At 42.6% G+C, this 16,119-nt stretch overlaps 4 protein-coding genes across 4 annotated transcripts; 1 reads left to right on the forward strand and 3 right to left on the reverse strand.

Annotated features, from left to right (window-relative positions):
• Positions 1-312: 312 nt before the first annotated feature.
• LOC112280574 (actin) lies at positions 313-2,839 on the reverse strand. The gene is made up of 3 exons (XM_024516211.3): positions 2,748-2,839; positions 2,035-2,111; positions 313-1,850 (listed from the first exon to the last, which is right to left on the reverse strand). Exons 2-3 carry the CDS (start codon positions 2,095-2,097, stop codon positions 777-779), a joined length of 1,137 nt encoding a protein of 378 aa, XP_024371979.1. The 5' UTR covers positions 2,098-2,111; positions 2,748-2,839; the 3' UTR covers positions 313-776.
• A 988-nt stretch (positions 2,840-3,827) lies between these two features.
• On the reverse strand, positions 3,828-6,463 carry LOC112280575 (anthranilate synthase beta subunit 2, chloroplastic). Its single transcript, XM_024516212.3, has 2 exons — positions 5,309-6,463; positions 3,828-4,712 (listed from the first exon to the last, which is right to left on the reverse strand). Exons 1-2 carry the CDS (start codon positions 5,968-5,970, stop codon positions 4,442-4,444), a joined length of 933 nt encoding a protein of 310 aa, XP_024371980.1. The 5' UTR covers positions 5,971-6,463; the 3' UTR covers positions 3,828-4,441.
• Positions 6,464-7,336: 873 nt separating this feature from the next.
• Positions 7,337-8,293, reverse strand: LOC112280576 (NADH dehydrogenase [ubiquinone] 1 alpha subcomplex subunit 8-A). Its single transcript, XM_024516213.3, has 2 exons — positions 7,969-8,293; positions 7,337-7,745 (listed from the first exon to the last, which is right to left on the reverse strand). Exons 1-2 carry the CDS (start codon positions 8,157-8,159, stop codon positions 7,616-7,618), a joined length of 321 nt encoding a protein of 106 aa, XP_024371981.1. The 5' UTR covers positions 8,160-8,293; the 3' UTR covers positions 7,337-7,615.
• Positions 8,294-10,805: 2,512 nt separating this feature from the next.
• LOC112279633 (uncharacterized) lies at positions 10,806-15,062 on the forward strand. The gene is made up of 11 exons (XM_073532494.2): positions 10,806-10,834; positions 12,053-12,114; positions 12,353-12,489; positions 12,656-12,714; positions 13,029-13,052; positions 13,251-13,333; positions 13,728-13,792; positions 14,003-14,052; positions 14,307-14,408; positions 14,520-14,579; positions 14,808-15,062. The coding sequence occupies exons 1-11, from the start codon at positions 10,832-10,834 to the stop codon at positions 14,913-14,915; spliced, it is 753 nt and encodes a 250-aa protein (XP_073388595.1). The 5' UTR covers positions 10,806-10,831; the 3' UTR covers positions 14,916-15,062.
• The last annotated feature ends 1,057 nt before the right edge of the window (positions 15,063-16,119 follow it).

Genomic DNA, 16,119 nt, shown 5'->3' on the forward strand with positions numbered 1-16,119 from the left:
AAGGAGGTACAGCAGACGCTCCACAACCATATCTGCATTGAGGAATCAGATTGACACATACGATATTGGTCTGGCAACAATTTAATTCATCATTCCATTGTGTCGTTATGAAACAAATTTCTCACCAAAGCTGATTTCCTACAACATACCATAAAATAACAAGCTACACAAATTTCCGAACAGAAGACAAATACGGATAGCAAATAGTTTTAAATGACAGCAAATCGTACTAATCCATCCCATCGAGGTTAAAGAACGGCTTCTGCACGCGTGCCCATCAGATGCATTCGACAAAGTTCGAGAGCCAGTGAATGACATGGGAAGAATAACACAGAGTCGCTATGATTGTTTTCACGAATATACAAGTATTGCAGGCCAGGCTGAGGTCCACAAGCATTGCATTACAGTCCGACAGTGCAAGACGCTCTTCAAGCATAAAATGTCCCCAACATTCTACCCGAACCTACAAGAAAGAATGTTAAAACAAAAACTTAAACGCCGCGGATGCTAAATCCACAAAAACATAAATGGTAGGCAAAATAATGAGGACAAGCTCAAAAGCCACGAATCTAACTTGTGATGCATACTTTCAAAGATGGAATTGCACCAAGAAGGTCTCGACAGCGCTGGCTCTTTACTCGAGTAACCATTCCCTTGCAACCCCTGAAAAATCAGTCTCTCACTGGCCTCTTCGAGCTGCTCAGCTACTACAAATAAACTCCATAACCCCACCTGACAAGGTGTGATAGCATTTCAGGAGACAGGTATGCACTAGCTTAGAAGCACTTTCTGTGCACAATCGATGGACCCGACTCGTCATACTCGCTCTTCGCGATCCACATCTGCTGGAACGTACTCAGCGAGGCCAAGATCGACCCTCCGATCCACACACTGTACTTCCTCTCCGGAGGTGCCACCACCTTGATCTTCATGCTCGACGGTGCCAGTGCCGTGATCTCCTTGCTCATCCGGTCTGCGATCCCCGGGAACATCGTCGATCCTCCCGACAGCACAATGTTCCCGTACAGATCCTTTCGGATATCCACGTCGCACTTCATTATCGAGTTGTACGTCGTCTCGTGGATCCCCGCAGCTTCCATCCCGATCAACGACGGGTTGAACAGCACCTCCGCGCACCTGAACCGCTCCGCCCCGATCGTGATCACTTGTCCGTCCGGTAGCTCGTAGCTCTTCTCCAACGACGAGCTGCTCCGTGCCGTGTCCAACTCCTGCTCGAAGTCCAGCGCCACGTACGCCAGCTTCTCCTTCATGTCCCGAACGATCTCCCTCTCCGCCGTCGTCGTGAACGAGTACCCTCGCTCTGTCAAGATCTTCATCAGCGCGTCCGTCAAGTCGCGCCCCGCCAGGTCCAACCGCAGGATCGCGTGCGGCAGCGCGTAACCCTCGTAGATCGGCACTGTGTGCGTCACACCGTCTCCGCTGTCCAACACAATACCCGTCGTCCGCCCACTCGCGTACAGCGACAACACTGCCTGAATCGCCACGTACATCGCCGGCACGTTGAACGTCTCGAACATGATCTGAGTCATCTTCTCCCTGTTCGCCTTCGGGTTCAGCGGGGCCTCCGTCAGCAGCACTGGGTGCTCCTCCGGTGCCACACGCAGCTCGTTGTAGAACGTGTGGTGCCAGATCTTCTCCATGTCGTCCCAGTTCGTCACCACTCCGTGCTCGATCGGGTACTTCAGCGTCAAGATACCCCTCTTCGACTGAGCTTCGTCGCCGACATACGCGTCCTTCTGTCCCATACCGACCATCACACCAGTGTGCCTCGGCCGTCCCACGATGCTCGGAAACACGGCGCGGGGGGCGTCATCTCCAGCGAAACCAGCCTGCATAAAATCCGCACAATACCAACATTTTAGGTTTTGTGCCGATCACAGAGATACCACGATGTGAAGAAGACGATAACGACCCAGCTTGGCCCATGACATGCTTTAGAACTGCATTTTATTGCAAGCCACTTCATCACATAGGGAGAATACAAATGCATCATCAAAACAGTTAATATCATACCTTCACCATTCCGGATCCATTGTCGCACACCAAAGGCTGGACATCCTCACCCTCTCCAGCCATGGAGAAGAAATACTCTGCACATCAAAAGACTGTTACTGGCATTGAAACTATGTGTAGCACACGTGCTATTTAGGTCAGACTGTAAGTGATCCAACACTGATGTCTCCGCATGTGAATCAATGTGGTCGGTAAGACGAGTCGAAACCGAAGCGCGGTATGGAGAGATGTGTATTAGCCTCACTCAATACAGCCCATTAGCTTTCGGATTAAGTGAGGTCATAAAGATTTCCAAAACTCGGGGATTCAATATACAGCCTGAATCGCACCGTATCCAAAGGATGCATTTCCCAAACATCAGACACAGAGCTGAAGATAAAGGAGAACGCGGACCGCTTTCACAGCAGATCCATCACAGAAGCAGATCTCACGAAAAGCCCCTCTATCACTTAACTCTGATGAACGCATTTTTCGCATCACCGTCACAAGATCTAGCTCTGAACACAACTACCTTACGAGAACACCTTGCTAACAACCACAGCCAGTCGAAGCAAACCCACGCCTCGGTGCTCAGGTCTATAAGCCCACCAGCCCCTACAGCGGCACAGCGTCGCGAGAACATGTGCACTTGAGATAAACCAAAGAACAAAAGCGAAGACGAAAGCAACCAAATAGCAAAGCAAAGTATAGGCAACAAAGTGAGTGGGTTTAACCTTAGTATAGGCAACAAATAAGCTCGCACGAAAGCCGTAGGGTTGGAGATGGAGGGAACCGCAGATGCAACTGGTTTGAGGAGAATAGTGCGAGAATGGAGAATGAGGGTTGTGGACGGCTTGAGAGGTAGAAGAAGGAGATTTTGAGCCCGGATCTGTTAGCTCTCCCGCGTTCGTTCTGCGTTGCAAAGCTGGCATTTGTACCAGTGGCTCCCTTTCTGAGTTACACTGTAGATCTCAGTGAAACTCTTCTGGATGCCCTTGCTCCCCGCACTCTTTGTTTTTACTCGCGCGATGCCTTTTCATCTCCGAATCCCGTGGATCTCCCATTCCCCTCTGGCGCATAGGGTTTACTCTGCGGTTTTTTTGAACCTCTTCTCGCTTTGTTGTGAATGTTCCAATTTCACCGGTCGCCTGGATTTCTGCGTTCGAGTTGTTTTGTCTACGTGGGCAACCTTTTGAAGTCGGTTTTTCTAAATTTGTGACTACATGTCAACATCCTATGTTGCCCGGTGTTAAAATTTATGGACAACGTGTGAGTTCCTAAGAATTCTAAAATCTCCCAAACGAAGGGACTCATGCATGCGTAGAACAAGCTTTTGGTCATCATAGTTAGATCCGTAGGGTCTTGTGATAAAGTTGGTGAGCAGGACTCGATAAGAATCATCATGAGTTCGCCGTGGTGCAGAAAGGGATTGCCATTATACAGATTTTAAAATAACGAGAACGTCACAAGATAGTGACCTCCCGTTATTAGTCTCAGTGACTGTCACGATTAGAGTCGGGCAATAATCGGTATTTGACCTGCCATTCGTGGGACGCGTGGATTAGAACAGAAGCAATTGAGATTGGTTAAAAGGGTCCGACGTCCAAACCGATTAACGCTCGTGATACACAAGAATAACAAATTAGACACCATTGTGTAAGAAGTTAAGGTACTATTCTAAAATACACAGACACAAAGCGAAAAGTAAACAATTTCCTTCGTCACTTTCAAAAACATAAAACAACAAACCTCCTGAGTTGTGAATGAGAACTATAGCATTAGGACATCTTGGAAGTTGCAACCGGCGACATAACTACCATCTTAATCGTGGAAGAGATTATTTAAATGCCTTACACAAGGCTTAAGGTACAGAGAACAAATAGAGCTTTGATATGATTGAAACTATACAAAAGGAGAGCAATGCGTTCTCAATTGAAGAGGTCAACTATTAAATAAAGTCATCACAACCCCTGCAATAATTTAATGGTGTACCTTCTTTGAGATGTTTCACTAACGAGATGAACTTAAAAACATCACTATGTTTGACGGAAAACTTAGGCTAAATGAGATCATTAGAATAATTCAGCACTCCTTGCGTTGCTCCTCTAGGCACCAGTTTGATAGCTCGCTCTGGAAGTGATCACTACAAGTCCAATCACAACTTCGACGTACCTCAGTGATCATGGCAAATCCATCGAAGTTAAAGATAATAATAGGATAGATACTTGTGGTAGTAGCTCCATCTGGAAGCGCAAAAAATGCCTCAATAATACCCTGTCTTACCGAGAAATCTATAGCAGCAACCTCTAGGCTTGCTTGAGTGCATATTCGAGGAGGTACACGCTGTAGGGAGAGGAATCTAACAAAAGCAAGCTTACTGCTGCTGGCAATCTTTCCCAGAAAAAAGGATCCCAGTATCACTCATCACTCAAACACTCTCCAAAATTTGTGTTTCAACTCCTTCCTTGTCAGCCGCCTCCTTTCTATCTAAAATCTTAAGAAAGTTTCCGACGATCTGCATCCCGTTTTGAGTTCGGATGCTCTCAGGATGAAATTGCACTCCTTGAATGTGCTTGTAGACTTTGTGACGGACTCCCATCACAAGCCCGTCCTCAGTCCATGCTGTAACCTCAAGTTGGTCCGCTGGAAATGTGGCCTCCTCTATGACCAAGCTGTGATAGCGGCACGCAGTGAAAGGACTACAAGAAACCACAGAGCGAAAATTAAAAAACTATCTCAGGAAATATGACATACGTGAGGCGAGAGAAAAAGGAACATATTACTTACTAAAGACTGACGTATATCGTAGCAGTTACTGTCCGAGCCACCAAATACAGGTTGAAGGGATTCAAAAGCAAGAAAAAAACACATCAACTTGCCGGGAGTCATGACGCAAATATGCACGATCAACTAGGCTACAGTTGTGAAACATTGTACAGTTCATCCAGCTAAAAAGAAGAACACAGCACAGGCTACATAACGCCATTCTAACAAGAGAAGCAACGAAACACACTTTCTAAATCCTTAAGTACGTTGTTCAACATTATGAGAAACTAAAAGATGGATCTTCTTTGTTAAAAAGATTATTCCAATGCCAAAATACAGGGCTTCACAGACACGATCTACGTACTTGATGGTGTGTGTATACAAGGAAAGCAATGCAGGAATCAACCCCCACGCACTTCTCAAAAGTCGATTCAACACATTTGGGAGGTACTAAAATTTGTTTAAATAGAAAAATAGGAAATATGGGGGGGGGGGAGACAACAGTAACTACCATAGCACGATGAAATACCTGGGAAGACCGTCCAGCAGCCCAGGTTCGCCTTTCTCATCATGGAAAACAGGGGACGTTTTGCCATGCATTACTCCGTTCGGCGCACGAACAATCTTCCCTCCAAACGCCTCCCCCATGCACTGCAGACCCATGCAAACACCAAACAAGGGAATGGTAGGACCAAGCTCTCTCACTATCTGCAGCGAAATCCCTGAGTCTTGAGGAGTCCCTGGCCCCGGAGAAATCAGAACACCCCGCGGCTTCTTCGCTTTGAGCTCTTCAACAGTAATTTCGTCATTTCTATAAACCTCTATCTTGCACCCTAAATCTCCCAAGTACTGACATAGGTTATAAGTGAAGCTATCATAGTTATCAATCACAATGACGCTTCCCCTCTTCCCCACTTCCGCCTCTGCTATTCGCTCGTCCACACCAGCCGCCGCCTCGACGCGCCATGAACACCGCCCCTTGCCCCTGTCCCCCTCAAACAAGGACTGACGCAACCTGAATCCTTGAATGGACGAAGATCCAGGAGAGGAGGCACTTGAAATGCCAGTGGGCCTAAAAGATACAAACCGCTGCCCCAACTGCGACTCGTAACAATTTCCTTCCACTCCATAGCTCCCACTTCTCGAAAGAATCTGAGCGGAAATCGTACTTGAAAGCTGAGCGGTAGCCATAGCGACTTGTGGGTGATGCTAGGCTTGGAGAATCAGCGGGAATGCGAGAACGCTGGAGTGTGGCTGTGAATCGGCAGATTGAGAGGGGGAAAGCGACCAAACTAACAACAGCCTTGCTGCCCTGCGGCTCCCCTTTACTGCCGCTACTCCTGAGGCTTCTCCATGTTTCCATAGACGTGCTGCATCCGTTCAATAGACGCAATTCTTCTTTCCTGGACGGAAGTTGGTGTTCCGCGAACTATGCCGTTCCCAAATTCCAGTCCACAGGTCGCATGTCCATTGGGCAATGAAGCAAGCGATGGACGAATCTTTCAAATCCTAGCCGGGTGTTCGTTCAGCCGAGGGCTTCGATCGACGAATCTGAATTATCCCTCCTCTGCGCCTTTTATTCACTTTCGATACGCATCTTTAATTTGTTTTTTTTACTTTCGGCACAGTACATGTGGTCTTGTGTTTTGTGGGGCGGTTTCAAGGTGCCGACCGAGGATAAATCCGAAATCAGATTATGGGTTTGAATATAATTCGTCCGAGAGCCAGCAAAAATGGATGCATCACACTCAAGGTCCTTGACGTAGCTGCTCTGCTCAGCAATTAAGATAAGCACAATAACTGAAAACACGTGATAATTTACATGTTTCATATGCTCTGACATTACGTAGTACTGCAACAAGATTTGATTCCAGAGTATTTTATCAGCTGCGTGAAGCGCACCTGGCAAAATGATTAATCGTCGGGTTTAAACCTCGTGTTTCAAAGAGGCTCACTCTCTCGCCTACTACATTCCGAAGCATATTTCTTATACTTTAAATTTACAAAATTGGGCATTTTCGATTACACTTTCATCACAGAGTATCCATCAAGAACTTGGAAGAACTAAGCAAGACACTCCTGGACATCCTTCCAGAAACCCTAATCTTCTTTTAGAAAGAAGGATGTCAGACTCTCCCAGCATTTGCAAAGAGATAACGATTAAAAGATCACTGTGTGCCTAGATAGGGGATCAAAGTGCTATGGAAGAGGAATCGGGCAGCTTAAAGAGAAATGAGTATCTCCTCTTCATGTCCTAGGCTTTAAAAGACATTAAAGTTCAGATAAGCGCTCAGCAAAGTTGCGGAGAGAGATAGCACACATTTTGCATCACTTTAATGAAAACCTATATCAACGGAAACAAGGAAAAATAAAAGCAACCTTCCAAAGAGCGAAAGATATCTATCACTAAAAGTTCACGTCGGAATTATAATGTCGTTGGCAGTAATCTAATCAAACTCAAGCTCACATGCACCTGCATACTGAAATCTCACAAACCCCCTAGAATTTCCAAAAAGTGCCTGGCCAGAAACCCATCTTCTAGCATGAACATGCTCTCTGTGAGTAATTCATTCTTTTATAAACTGGAAAGTCACTGACAAGAGTAGACGTCAACTAGGGTAGAAAGAGAAGAGGACCTCCCAAACTTGATAAAAACAAAAGCCCAATGACAGAGGGCTTACTGAATTTCTTGGTTTGACGAGCGTGGTGAATTCATACTGCTTCAGAGCCTAGTGCACCAACGAATCAACCCAACGAATCAACAAAAGGAATTTCCTCTAAAGAACCAGTCAAAAACGGAAGGATCCGTCAACACCCTAGAAATACACTGGATGACCTATGGAGGGCAGCTCGCTTCAAATTCCCGTTGCTCCTTCCGGCAAAGTTCAAACTCGTTGCTATAGTAGTCCATGCACTTCGTATAAGACTCCATGGCCTTTGGACACTTAGTGTTAAGCTCCCTCAACCTGCAATACCCATGAGTATTTAAGAAAATTGCCTTTTGCGCACAAAACGAATTCCAAATTCATGAGTGACCAGCCTCAAACCCAAACCTATGCTTACAGTGACTCTCTACCAAATTCAACCTCTTTCGATACAGAACCATTGATATTCCCCATCGAATCAACCTGTACATTACTCCCTAGAAGCCAGAAATTAGGGCTACCGACAGTCACGAATTGCACTTACAGAGAGATGACGCATTGGGTCACGTTCTGACCCTTCTGCAAACACTTCTCCGGATTAGGATCATTCTTCTTGCAATCCAGAAAGGCTCTGTTCTCCGCTCCGCACTTGGATGCGATGTGCTTCGACGAGGACATCAACACCGCAGAAGTAGTGATTGGCGCCCTATCCACTGAATCCGCGGACACATCCATGGTATTTCGCAATTCTGTTGTCCCGTTCCAACCAGCTCTATGTCCGAATCCCCGCCCACTACAGCTATCAGACCCCAGGGAATTCACGTCTGTGACTGTGCAAGCTCCCTACAGAGCGATCGCAACCGAGCTGTTAAGAAGATCACGACGACACTCCGAGCTTCCCAGCTCAATCAGACCACGACGACGAAGAAGAGTGATTGATGTATACCCGGTAAACATTGACACCCGGTAGAGCTAATAGAGGTCCTGCAATAACCGTGTCAGGAGGTGTATACTTAACATAGTCGTATTGCGAGGGTCTCATCCCGTTTTTAACTGACAGTCGCTTTCATCCAATGACGGAGGCCTAATCCTCTGAAAAGTTTTAACCAAATGTTATGTTATTGAGAAGAATTTAAAATTTTTGCATATTATCAAAATTAACATGCACGTTTATCTTTGTTACAAATCAAACTTGAAATACTTAATTATTTTAGATGCGTAATGTAAAGAAAAACTAGAATTTCATTCTCATATTTTGAAAATTTTGTAAAATTGTAATTTTTTGCAAAACAATACATTCAAAAAGAGTGTTTGTTCAAATGAATGCTTTCATCTGTTTTGTTATTCAGAACAAGAAAATTAATACTAATAGTATCATCCGAAATAAGGATGGCACATTATTTTTTGTCTAACGTACATAACTATGTATTACTTGTTATAAGGAAGAATTCATATTCCATAAATCGTACAGAAAAAGATAACTAAATATAAGTTTAATAAGAAAATTTCACTTACTTCCTAGGTCAATTTCGAAGATGTTTTCTTAATTTATGAATGTGATACATGAATATGTAAACACTGGACAAACACAGATTTTACAACCAGATATTCATTTATTTATGTATTTACAGATTAAAAGTTAATCATTTGAAGCAAATACTGGAAAGGTATTATTTTCAAAAATTCAAATAACAAGTGGTGTCTTAAAATTAAAGAATTAAAAAAATGTGTCATGAAATTATTGCAGTTTTTATTAAATCTAAAACAAGTTAGTAGTTATATTCAAAAGCTAGAATTTTATGGTGTATTAGATGAAGCACAATGAAATTAAGAGAATGGTTGGACTCTGACTTTAAGTATGTGTGGTATTTATAAAGTTGGGTAGACATAATGAGTAGTGTTAATATTAATTAATGTTATGGCATAACTTGTTGTAAATATAATTTACATTACCCTTCTAAAAAATGTATAATATACGTGAAATTTGGAATTGATACTGTTACTAAAAGCACTATTTAAATCCTACCTTTTTTATTTTATTAAATAGCTATTCTTGTAAATTTTAATATTAAATATATATGTATTCGGAAGAGATAATTAAAAACAAAAAAAACGCAATGTACGTGGTTATAGTATGAAAACATGACTGATAATATTAAATGTAAAAGAGTTTCTGGTACAGTTTAATTTTTTTGGTTTTAACTCAGACTTTGGTTTAATTATGATGAAAAGAAAAAGGAAAATATGATTTTTATATAAACACAAAAAAGAATACCATCATTTATACATGTTTTTTTTTTAAATTAAGTTTACTTTTTTATTTTGATATTTTTGTTATTTTATTTGTTTTACAAATCTGAACAAAGTTTGATCAATGAATAAAAATCCATGTCCTCTTTAGTTATAGATTTTGTTTTTGAAATTTTAATCCTGATGAAGTAGCCCAAATAATTAATATTGAAGTATTTTGACCAATGTAAATATGATGTACATTTAAAAAAACAAATTTACGATACTTTAATTTCATACTTGCAAAATATCCTCTTATGAACAAACTACGGTTGCAGTTTTATTGTATTTTTTAATTGTGTAGACTATGAACTCAAGCGCAGCAATCATTTGTCAAGTACAATCTTGGAAATTCACATTTTATGCCACCTCGCAACACATCTGAATCATCATAAAACTTTGTTTGAATCATCTTCATAAAAACAAAACTCGTTATCCATCCACAATCTTCGAATTTTATTTTCAGTTTCAATCCTAAGAACCACAACCCACATTTCAAAATCACATTTTGTCGACTGCACAAAGTTACACCCTTCTCGCCACATCAGCCATATACATTATCCCATAATAGCGTGCCCTCATGCAGTTTGCTTCATGGTGGTATGATTTTTCTGGCGTTGTCATCGTCGTCGTCGATCATGATTCTAAGCTCACAGATCATGACAAGAAAACAACAACAGCAACAAGAAGGAGGCGTAACGGGAGCAGAAGTGCAGTTTGTGTCGTCGACAAGCAGCTCTGACGCCGCAGCAGGAACGTGACTGCCATGTCAACGATGGTTTTGTTGCAGTCCTGCAGGGAGACAACGAGTCCATGCTTTTGACGAAGCCTGTAGCAGACCAACAAAGCGTGGGTCTCCTAGTTCCATGCCAAGGAGTCTACAACATTGGGAAAAATATATATATAAATAAAACCAAAGAAAAAAAAAAAAAAAACAAAAAAACGAAAGAAGAAAACAAAATTAAAACAAAGGGACATCTCTGCTTTTTGTTTCACAACCTCCAACATCAGAAAAAAGAAACTGCTATGGATTCCTCAAAGGAATCTGCCCCCTGGTTCAAGAGGTAGCAACAACTCCCCATAGACACTTTCAAAGAGTCGAGGTTGAGGCATTGACTATGGTATCTCTTGTCATACTTATCGACAGTCCAAGTTTGGGGGAGTGTGGTGTGCGTTTTATATTCGCTTCGTAAATGGTCTTGATTTTATCGTCACTGTGATGCTGATGGCTCTCATACATTGACGCTTCTGGTCCAGTGAAGCAAAGTAGCGTGTTGATGGCCAGTTGCTGAGTTTTATTGGTGCTTCCAGGGTGGGCCGCTTGGTTTGCATGTGGGCCGCTGTTTTCTGCCTTCTCCAGGCTTGTTCATTCTCCTGGGAGCTTGCTTAGGGTTGGGTCTAATTCCATCCGTCGACTTGGTGACTTCAGAATCGTGTGCTTTCCGCTGCACCTGGTGTTTGTTGTGACGGGTTTGGAATAGTGCCGCTGCTGGACTGGTTAATTGTCCGTCGCCGTCACTATGGTACATGTCCCTGTTTCGACTCGGTTTCTCATGCTGTGAATCCGTGCTGTGAATCCGTGTCGGGCTCTCTTGGTCCGTGGATTCGAGTTTTTGTTCATCCGAAATCGGGTGATTCTGTGCTGTTTTCCCGCTGGAGTTAGCTTTGACTTTTTGGTTTTTATTCCAGTGTCTTTCACGGGAAATATAATGGGAGGTGACTATGGATTGTGTTGAGTTGTGATAAGGAGTGAATCGTGGGCATTCGGTTCAGATGGAGTGATGGTTGAATTGAGGAGAGAGAGAGAGAGAGAGAGAGAGAGAGTGTGTGGGAGAGAGTAGGTCTGGAGTCTTGGGACCTGCGGCCTATGCGAGGTCGTTCAAAATCAGCAAGTGCATGTTGTTGAGAGGCAAAATTGGTCATCGTCATTGTTTGTTAATGTTGGAACCTGAGACTGTATACAAGGCTTATAACAGTCATGGGTTTTGAGTGGTGTGATGCAAGTTTCTTGGGACCTAATCTGTTGCATTCATATGGACGCCGTTCAACTTGACAGTAGCTCATTTTATGTGCTGCATTGACACCCTTGATTGATTTCCTGCTGCAATGATCAACACTTTTGTCATCATATTTGGGAAGAATGCAACATATGTCATTTTATTGTATCAAACGTGGAGGTTTAGAGATGGGATGGGTTTGAATGCAAACAGGCCTGTGAATCATCTTGTTTGCAGGCTTAAGGAGGTTAGGTTATGCAGGTTGGGAGTGTAAATCTTAGGCTACCAAATATGTGTACAGATGTTTATTCAATTCTTCTACGGGCATATGCCAATGTGCAGAACAACTTTGGTAGGGGGCATCGGGACAAAGTTCAACAGTTCATGAGAATTGCTGGAGCGAAGTACTCCTTTTACACCATTTTTTCTATCGTGTTTGTTCCTTCAGTGGCCGTTGTGTGTTGTATAACTGAAAGGTTCTAGTATACTGTGATAGTTCGCACTCTGGACTCACATGGATATGTGTGGGTCACTTGGGATTCTCTCGAACTAGCTTGTTGGATTTCTCTCAGTACGCACTTTGCTTTGCTTCGACTCGTTTCTTCCGGGCCCGATTTTGAATAAGCTACATCGTATGTGCAGTGAAAAGGCCGCTCTGACAGCCTTGAAGGCTAGCGATTGGAACTTGGAAGGAGCTTTTGAAAACTTTTACAACCAGCCACCTGCTAGACCACTTGTAGATCCACGGCATTTAGAAGAGTTTTATCTGAAATATAAAGGTGTCTGAAGTCATATAATAGATGTTTGCCACTTTTTATGAGCTCCTGATTTGTTTCGAATTTGTGGAACATTGAAAGGGCAACAGTTATGATTTCGTTTCTTGATCCTTCACCCTTATGTCGTAAATTTTCGTCTGTTCTCATTGGTTACGTCTAATGTGATCAGATGCTTATTCGGACATGATCATGGTTGATGGAGTTTCAGCATTCTGTGATGATTTACAGGTGGGTATCAGTGCATTACTTCCTGAAGTAAGTTTAAATCAACACACCCAGTTATACTTGGCTCTTAATACCTTACTAAACCTCACGGTTATTGATTCTGGCGTTCAATGTTGATGAATGTTGAGTTGTCGGAACTGCATTGAGATAACTCTGCTTCAAGCGTAGAAGTTCCTGGTAGTATTTGTCAAGAGAGTACTTTTTGGAATATGTTTGAAGCTGAAAGCACTACTGGGCGATCTCGTTTGCGGAGTTAATGTAATTTTTATTACAATGAAGTGACGAGCCTTCTGATCGTTGTTCTGCTCTGAATGTAGGTAGACCCTGGAGATGTCGTTATGGTGAGCATCTGTTTGTACCGAAGTTTACTTGTTGCTTAAGAATATTGAGAAGCTATGCGATTCTGAGTATTAACTTAACAAGTACTGAAGCTCTTTTGTTAACACTGACTGGTGTAGAAAAGAGAAACTCTTTTGTGTCAAAAACTTTCGTTGATCTCAACTGACGGATATTTGGTTGTATCTGATGGTTATTTGCAGCTTGTAATCTCCTGGCATATGAAAGCAGCCACTATGTCTGAGTTCTCAAAACAGGAGTTTTCCAATGGTCTCCAATCAATAGGGTGAGAGAAACGATCCCTGTTTTGTCAGTTCGTGCTGTACTCAGTGTCATAACGGTACAAAATAATTAGCATTATACATTTTGTCTTGAAAGTTGCAGTTTTTAGCCCTTGTCAAGTTTGAAGCTTACAATTCATACTTGTTAACCTTAATACAACTGGATGGGTGCGAGTTAGTTATTCTCCTATCCTGGAACTTTTAGTGTACATTCAAAGCTTGTCGACTTTGAATGGCTGCATGGAATAAGCGTGTTACAAATGTCAAGGTTAGAACCCCTGTAGATGTAGCTGCCTTGAGTAGTCTTTGTTAGTCGTTTTAGTTATTATTTCCAGTCAATCAGCCGTGGACTGCATGATCTTTGCACCTAATAAAGTCTGCTATTGTTGTACATGACAGGGTGGACTCACTGGACAAACTCAAGTCCCTCCTCCCCTACTTGCGAGCAGAGCTAAAAGATGAGCGTAAGAAAATTTGTTATTCACCCAGCTTCAGAGTTCCATTATATGTTTGTGAAAAGCACAACACTGGTTATAAGTCATGTCTGAAATTAGAGAAGGAAATGTGACAGTAGAAAATGTTGTAATACCCATGGTCGCAAAGTTCCGTTCCGACTTTGCGCATCCTGGACGAACAAGAATTTCGATATGAAGCCGAAAGGCACCATTTTGCAGATAAATTTCGGGAGATCTACAACTTCGCTTTCAGTTGGGCTAAAGAAAAGGTCAGAACTTAAGTACTTTCATCGGCCATAATCCTACTTTTCATATATTTCGGCTGTTCGGTTCAGAAAGTGCACCATATGAAATGCTTCTCGCCACAGAACTTGACTAGCTCTTTGTGAAACCTTGTTTGGGTAGCTGAATTAATTATATTCACAACTGATATAATACAACTCTTTGCTTGGATAGTGTTCATGAACAATAGTCGATGTGGTCTCCAGATTAGATTCAAGAAGTCTTGGTGCTGTGAAAACAGGGACAGAAATCATTGGCGTTGGACACTGCCCTGGGCATGTGGCAATTGTTATTTGCAGAGCGTGTATGGCCTCTCGTGGATCCATGGTGCCAGTTTCTGCAAGTAAGTCGTCTGCCTCTTGTTAGTATTTTAAAAAATCTTGTTGTAACCTTGGTTATTTCTATTTAATAGGAAGCTGCTACTTTTCTAAGTATGGGATTTGGGGATGGGCAGGCTAAGCACAACAAGGCCATCTCTAAGGATACCTGGGTTCAACTTCTTGATTTCTCCAGGGTAAGCCTACAGTGCTCTTCATGTTCACCCGCAAGTTACTATCAATATATTTTTAATGAGAGAGTTTTTAATACTAAGATATTGTTTGTGAAACACTGTCTGGTGGGAATATGCCTAATGTGTACTTTAGAAGTTCTCTAATTGGGCAGAAATTAGCATTGTTCGTTTGTGTTGCTTTCTTTGAACTGCTCACCACAGCTTTCTCATCGCTTGTTGGTTTTTAATCAGACAATCGTTCCTTCGCTTTCGAACTACGACGCAGAAGGCGCTTGGCCTTATTTGATTGACGAGTTTGTGGAGTACTTACGGGACATTGGGGTGGTGCATCCTTGTTAAGTATGCTTGCTTGGTTGTGTTTTTGATATTCATTAGGATTGCTGTTCCTGCTTGAGACTCTTGTCCATGCTATTTATCTCCATTGGAAGGTCGATCGACTGCTATCCAGTGCTTGCAGTAAAATTTTGAGTGTTAAGTATTCTCAAAGATTACTTCCCTTCCCGGAATGTTACAATGACAGAATCCTAGAGTGGAACTAGACTAAGCTTTGGACCATTTTTTTTCCAAGATCTATTTATCAGGCAACTCTGTGTTCGAATACTACAAAGTACTTGCATAGGCTAAACCTGGCCATGCCATCAAGCCCTGTGCATACAGGCTTGTGGGCCCAGCAATTACGAGATGAGTGTATAAAGAACGTGGAGCTGAACTAGGTCTTGGTGTCTGGTGTTCCATGGTTGCTCGCTATGGCTGACCATGATTCCTCAAGATTTTCAAGTCGGATTTTTGATGGGAATGGTCTGCTTTCTACATTGCCGCTGAGTCGTAAGCGCCCAGTTTTCGAAAGGCTTGCAATACGTACGTCCATCAATGCATACAAGGATTCGACAATTTCGGAGTTAAAGTTGTTTGACACGACAGCCTTATCCTGTATCATTTGCATCTTGCCTTATATCCGGGAGTTGATGGTGGTGTCAGGCATTATGGTGTCCGACAGTCCAACCTTAATGTGAAGAAGAAACAGAATTCCTGAACCGGGCAAGGAATTTGAAGTAGTATTGGATTGAAAATCGGATTGTGGCACACTATAGATTTTAAACCCGTGGTTGTTCAAAAGTATTCATGCAAAGCGTGTTTCTTTGGGGATGTGTATCCTCGGTAATTCTGAAAATGATGGTATACCCAATGCTAGATAGTGTGATCACTTTCAAGGTGAACCTGTGTAATGATCTGTTGGCTTCTCCATTTCGCACATGAAAAAGGCTTAATCTGTACTTAGGAAGGTAGTTATCCTCTACTTGCTGCACGTACTTCAATTAAGTTGCATGAATAGTGCAGTATCAAAGACAGATTAACGGTGAGATTGTCGATAACAACTCCATTTTGCCAGCTTTGATGTAACACTTTAACCACCCACCATGAATTTGAAATTCGATGTACCCAATCACAACAGATACAAGGTTACGGGTTGATTCCTGTGTGAATTTTCTGAGCGTGATTGGAGGTATCCCAGGTTTACGTAGACAATAAAACTGAAAACTGT

Source organism: Physcomitrium patens, chromosome 3 (genome assembly GCF_059467195.1).
Source record: "Physcomitrium patens ecotype Gransden chromosome 3, ASM5946719v1, whole genome shotgun sequence".
Lineage (NCBI taxonomy): Eukaryota > Viridiplantae > Streptophyta > Bryopsida > Funariales > Funariaceae > Physcomitrium > Physcomitrium patens.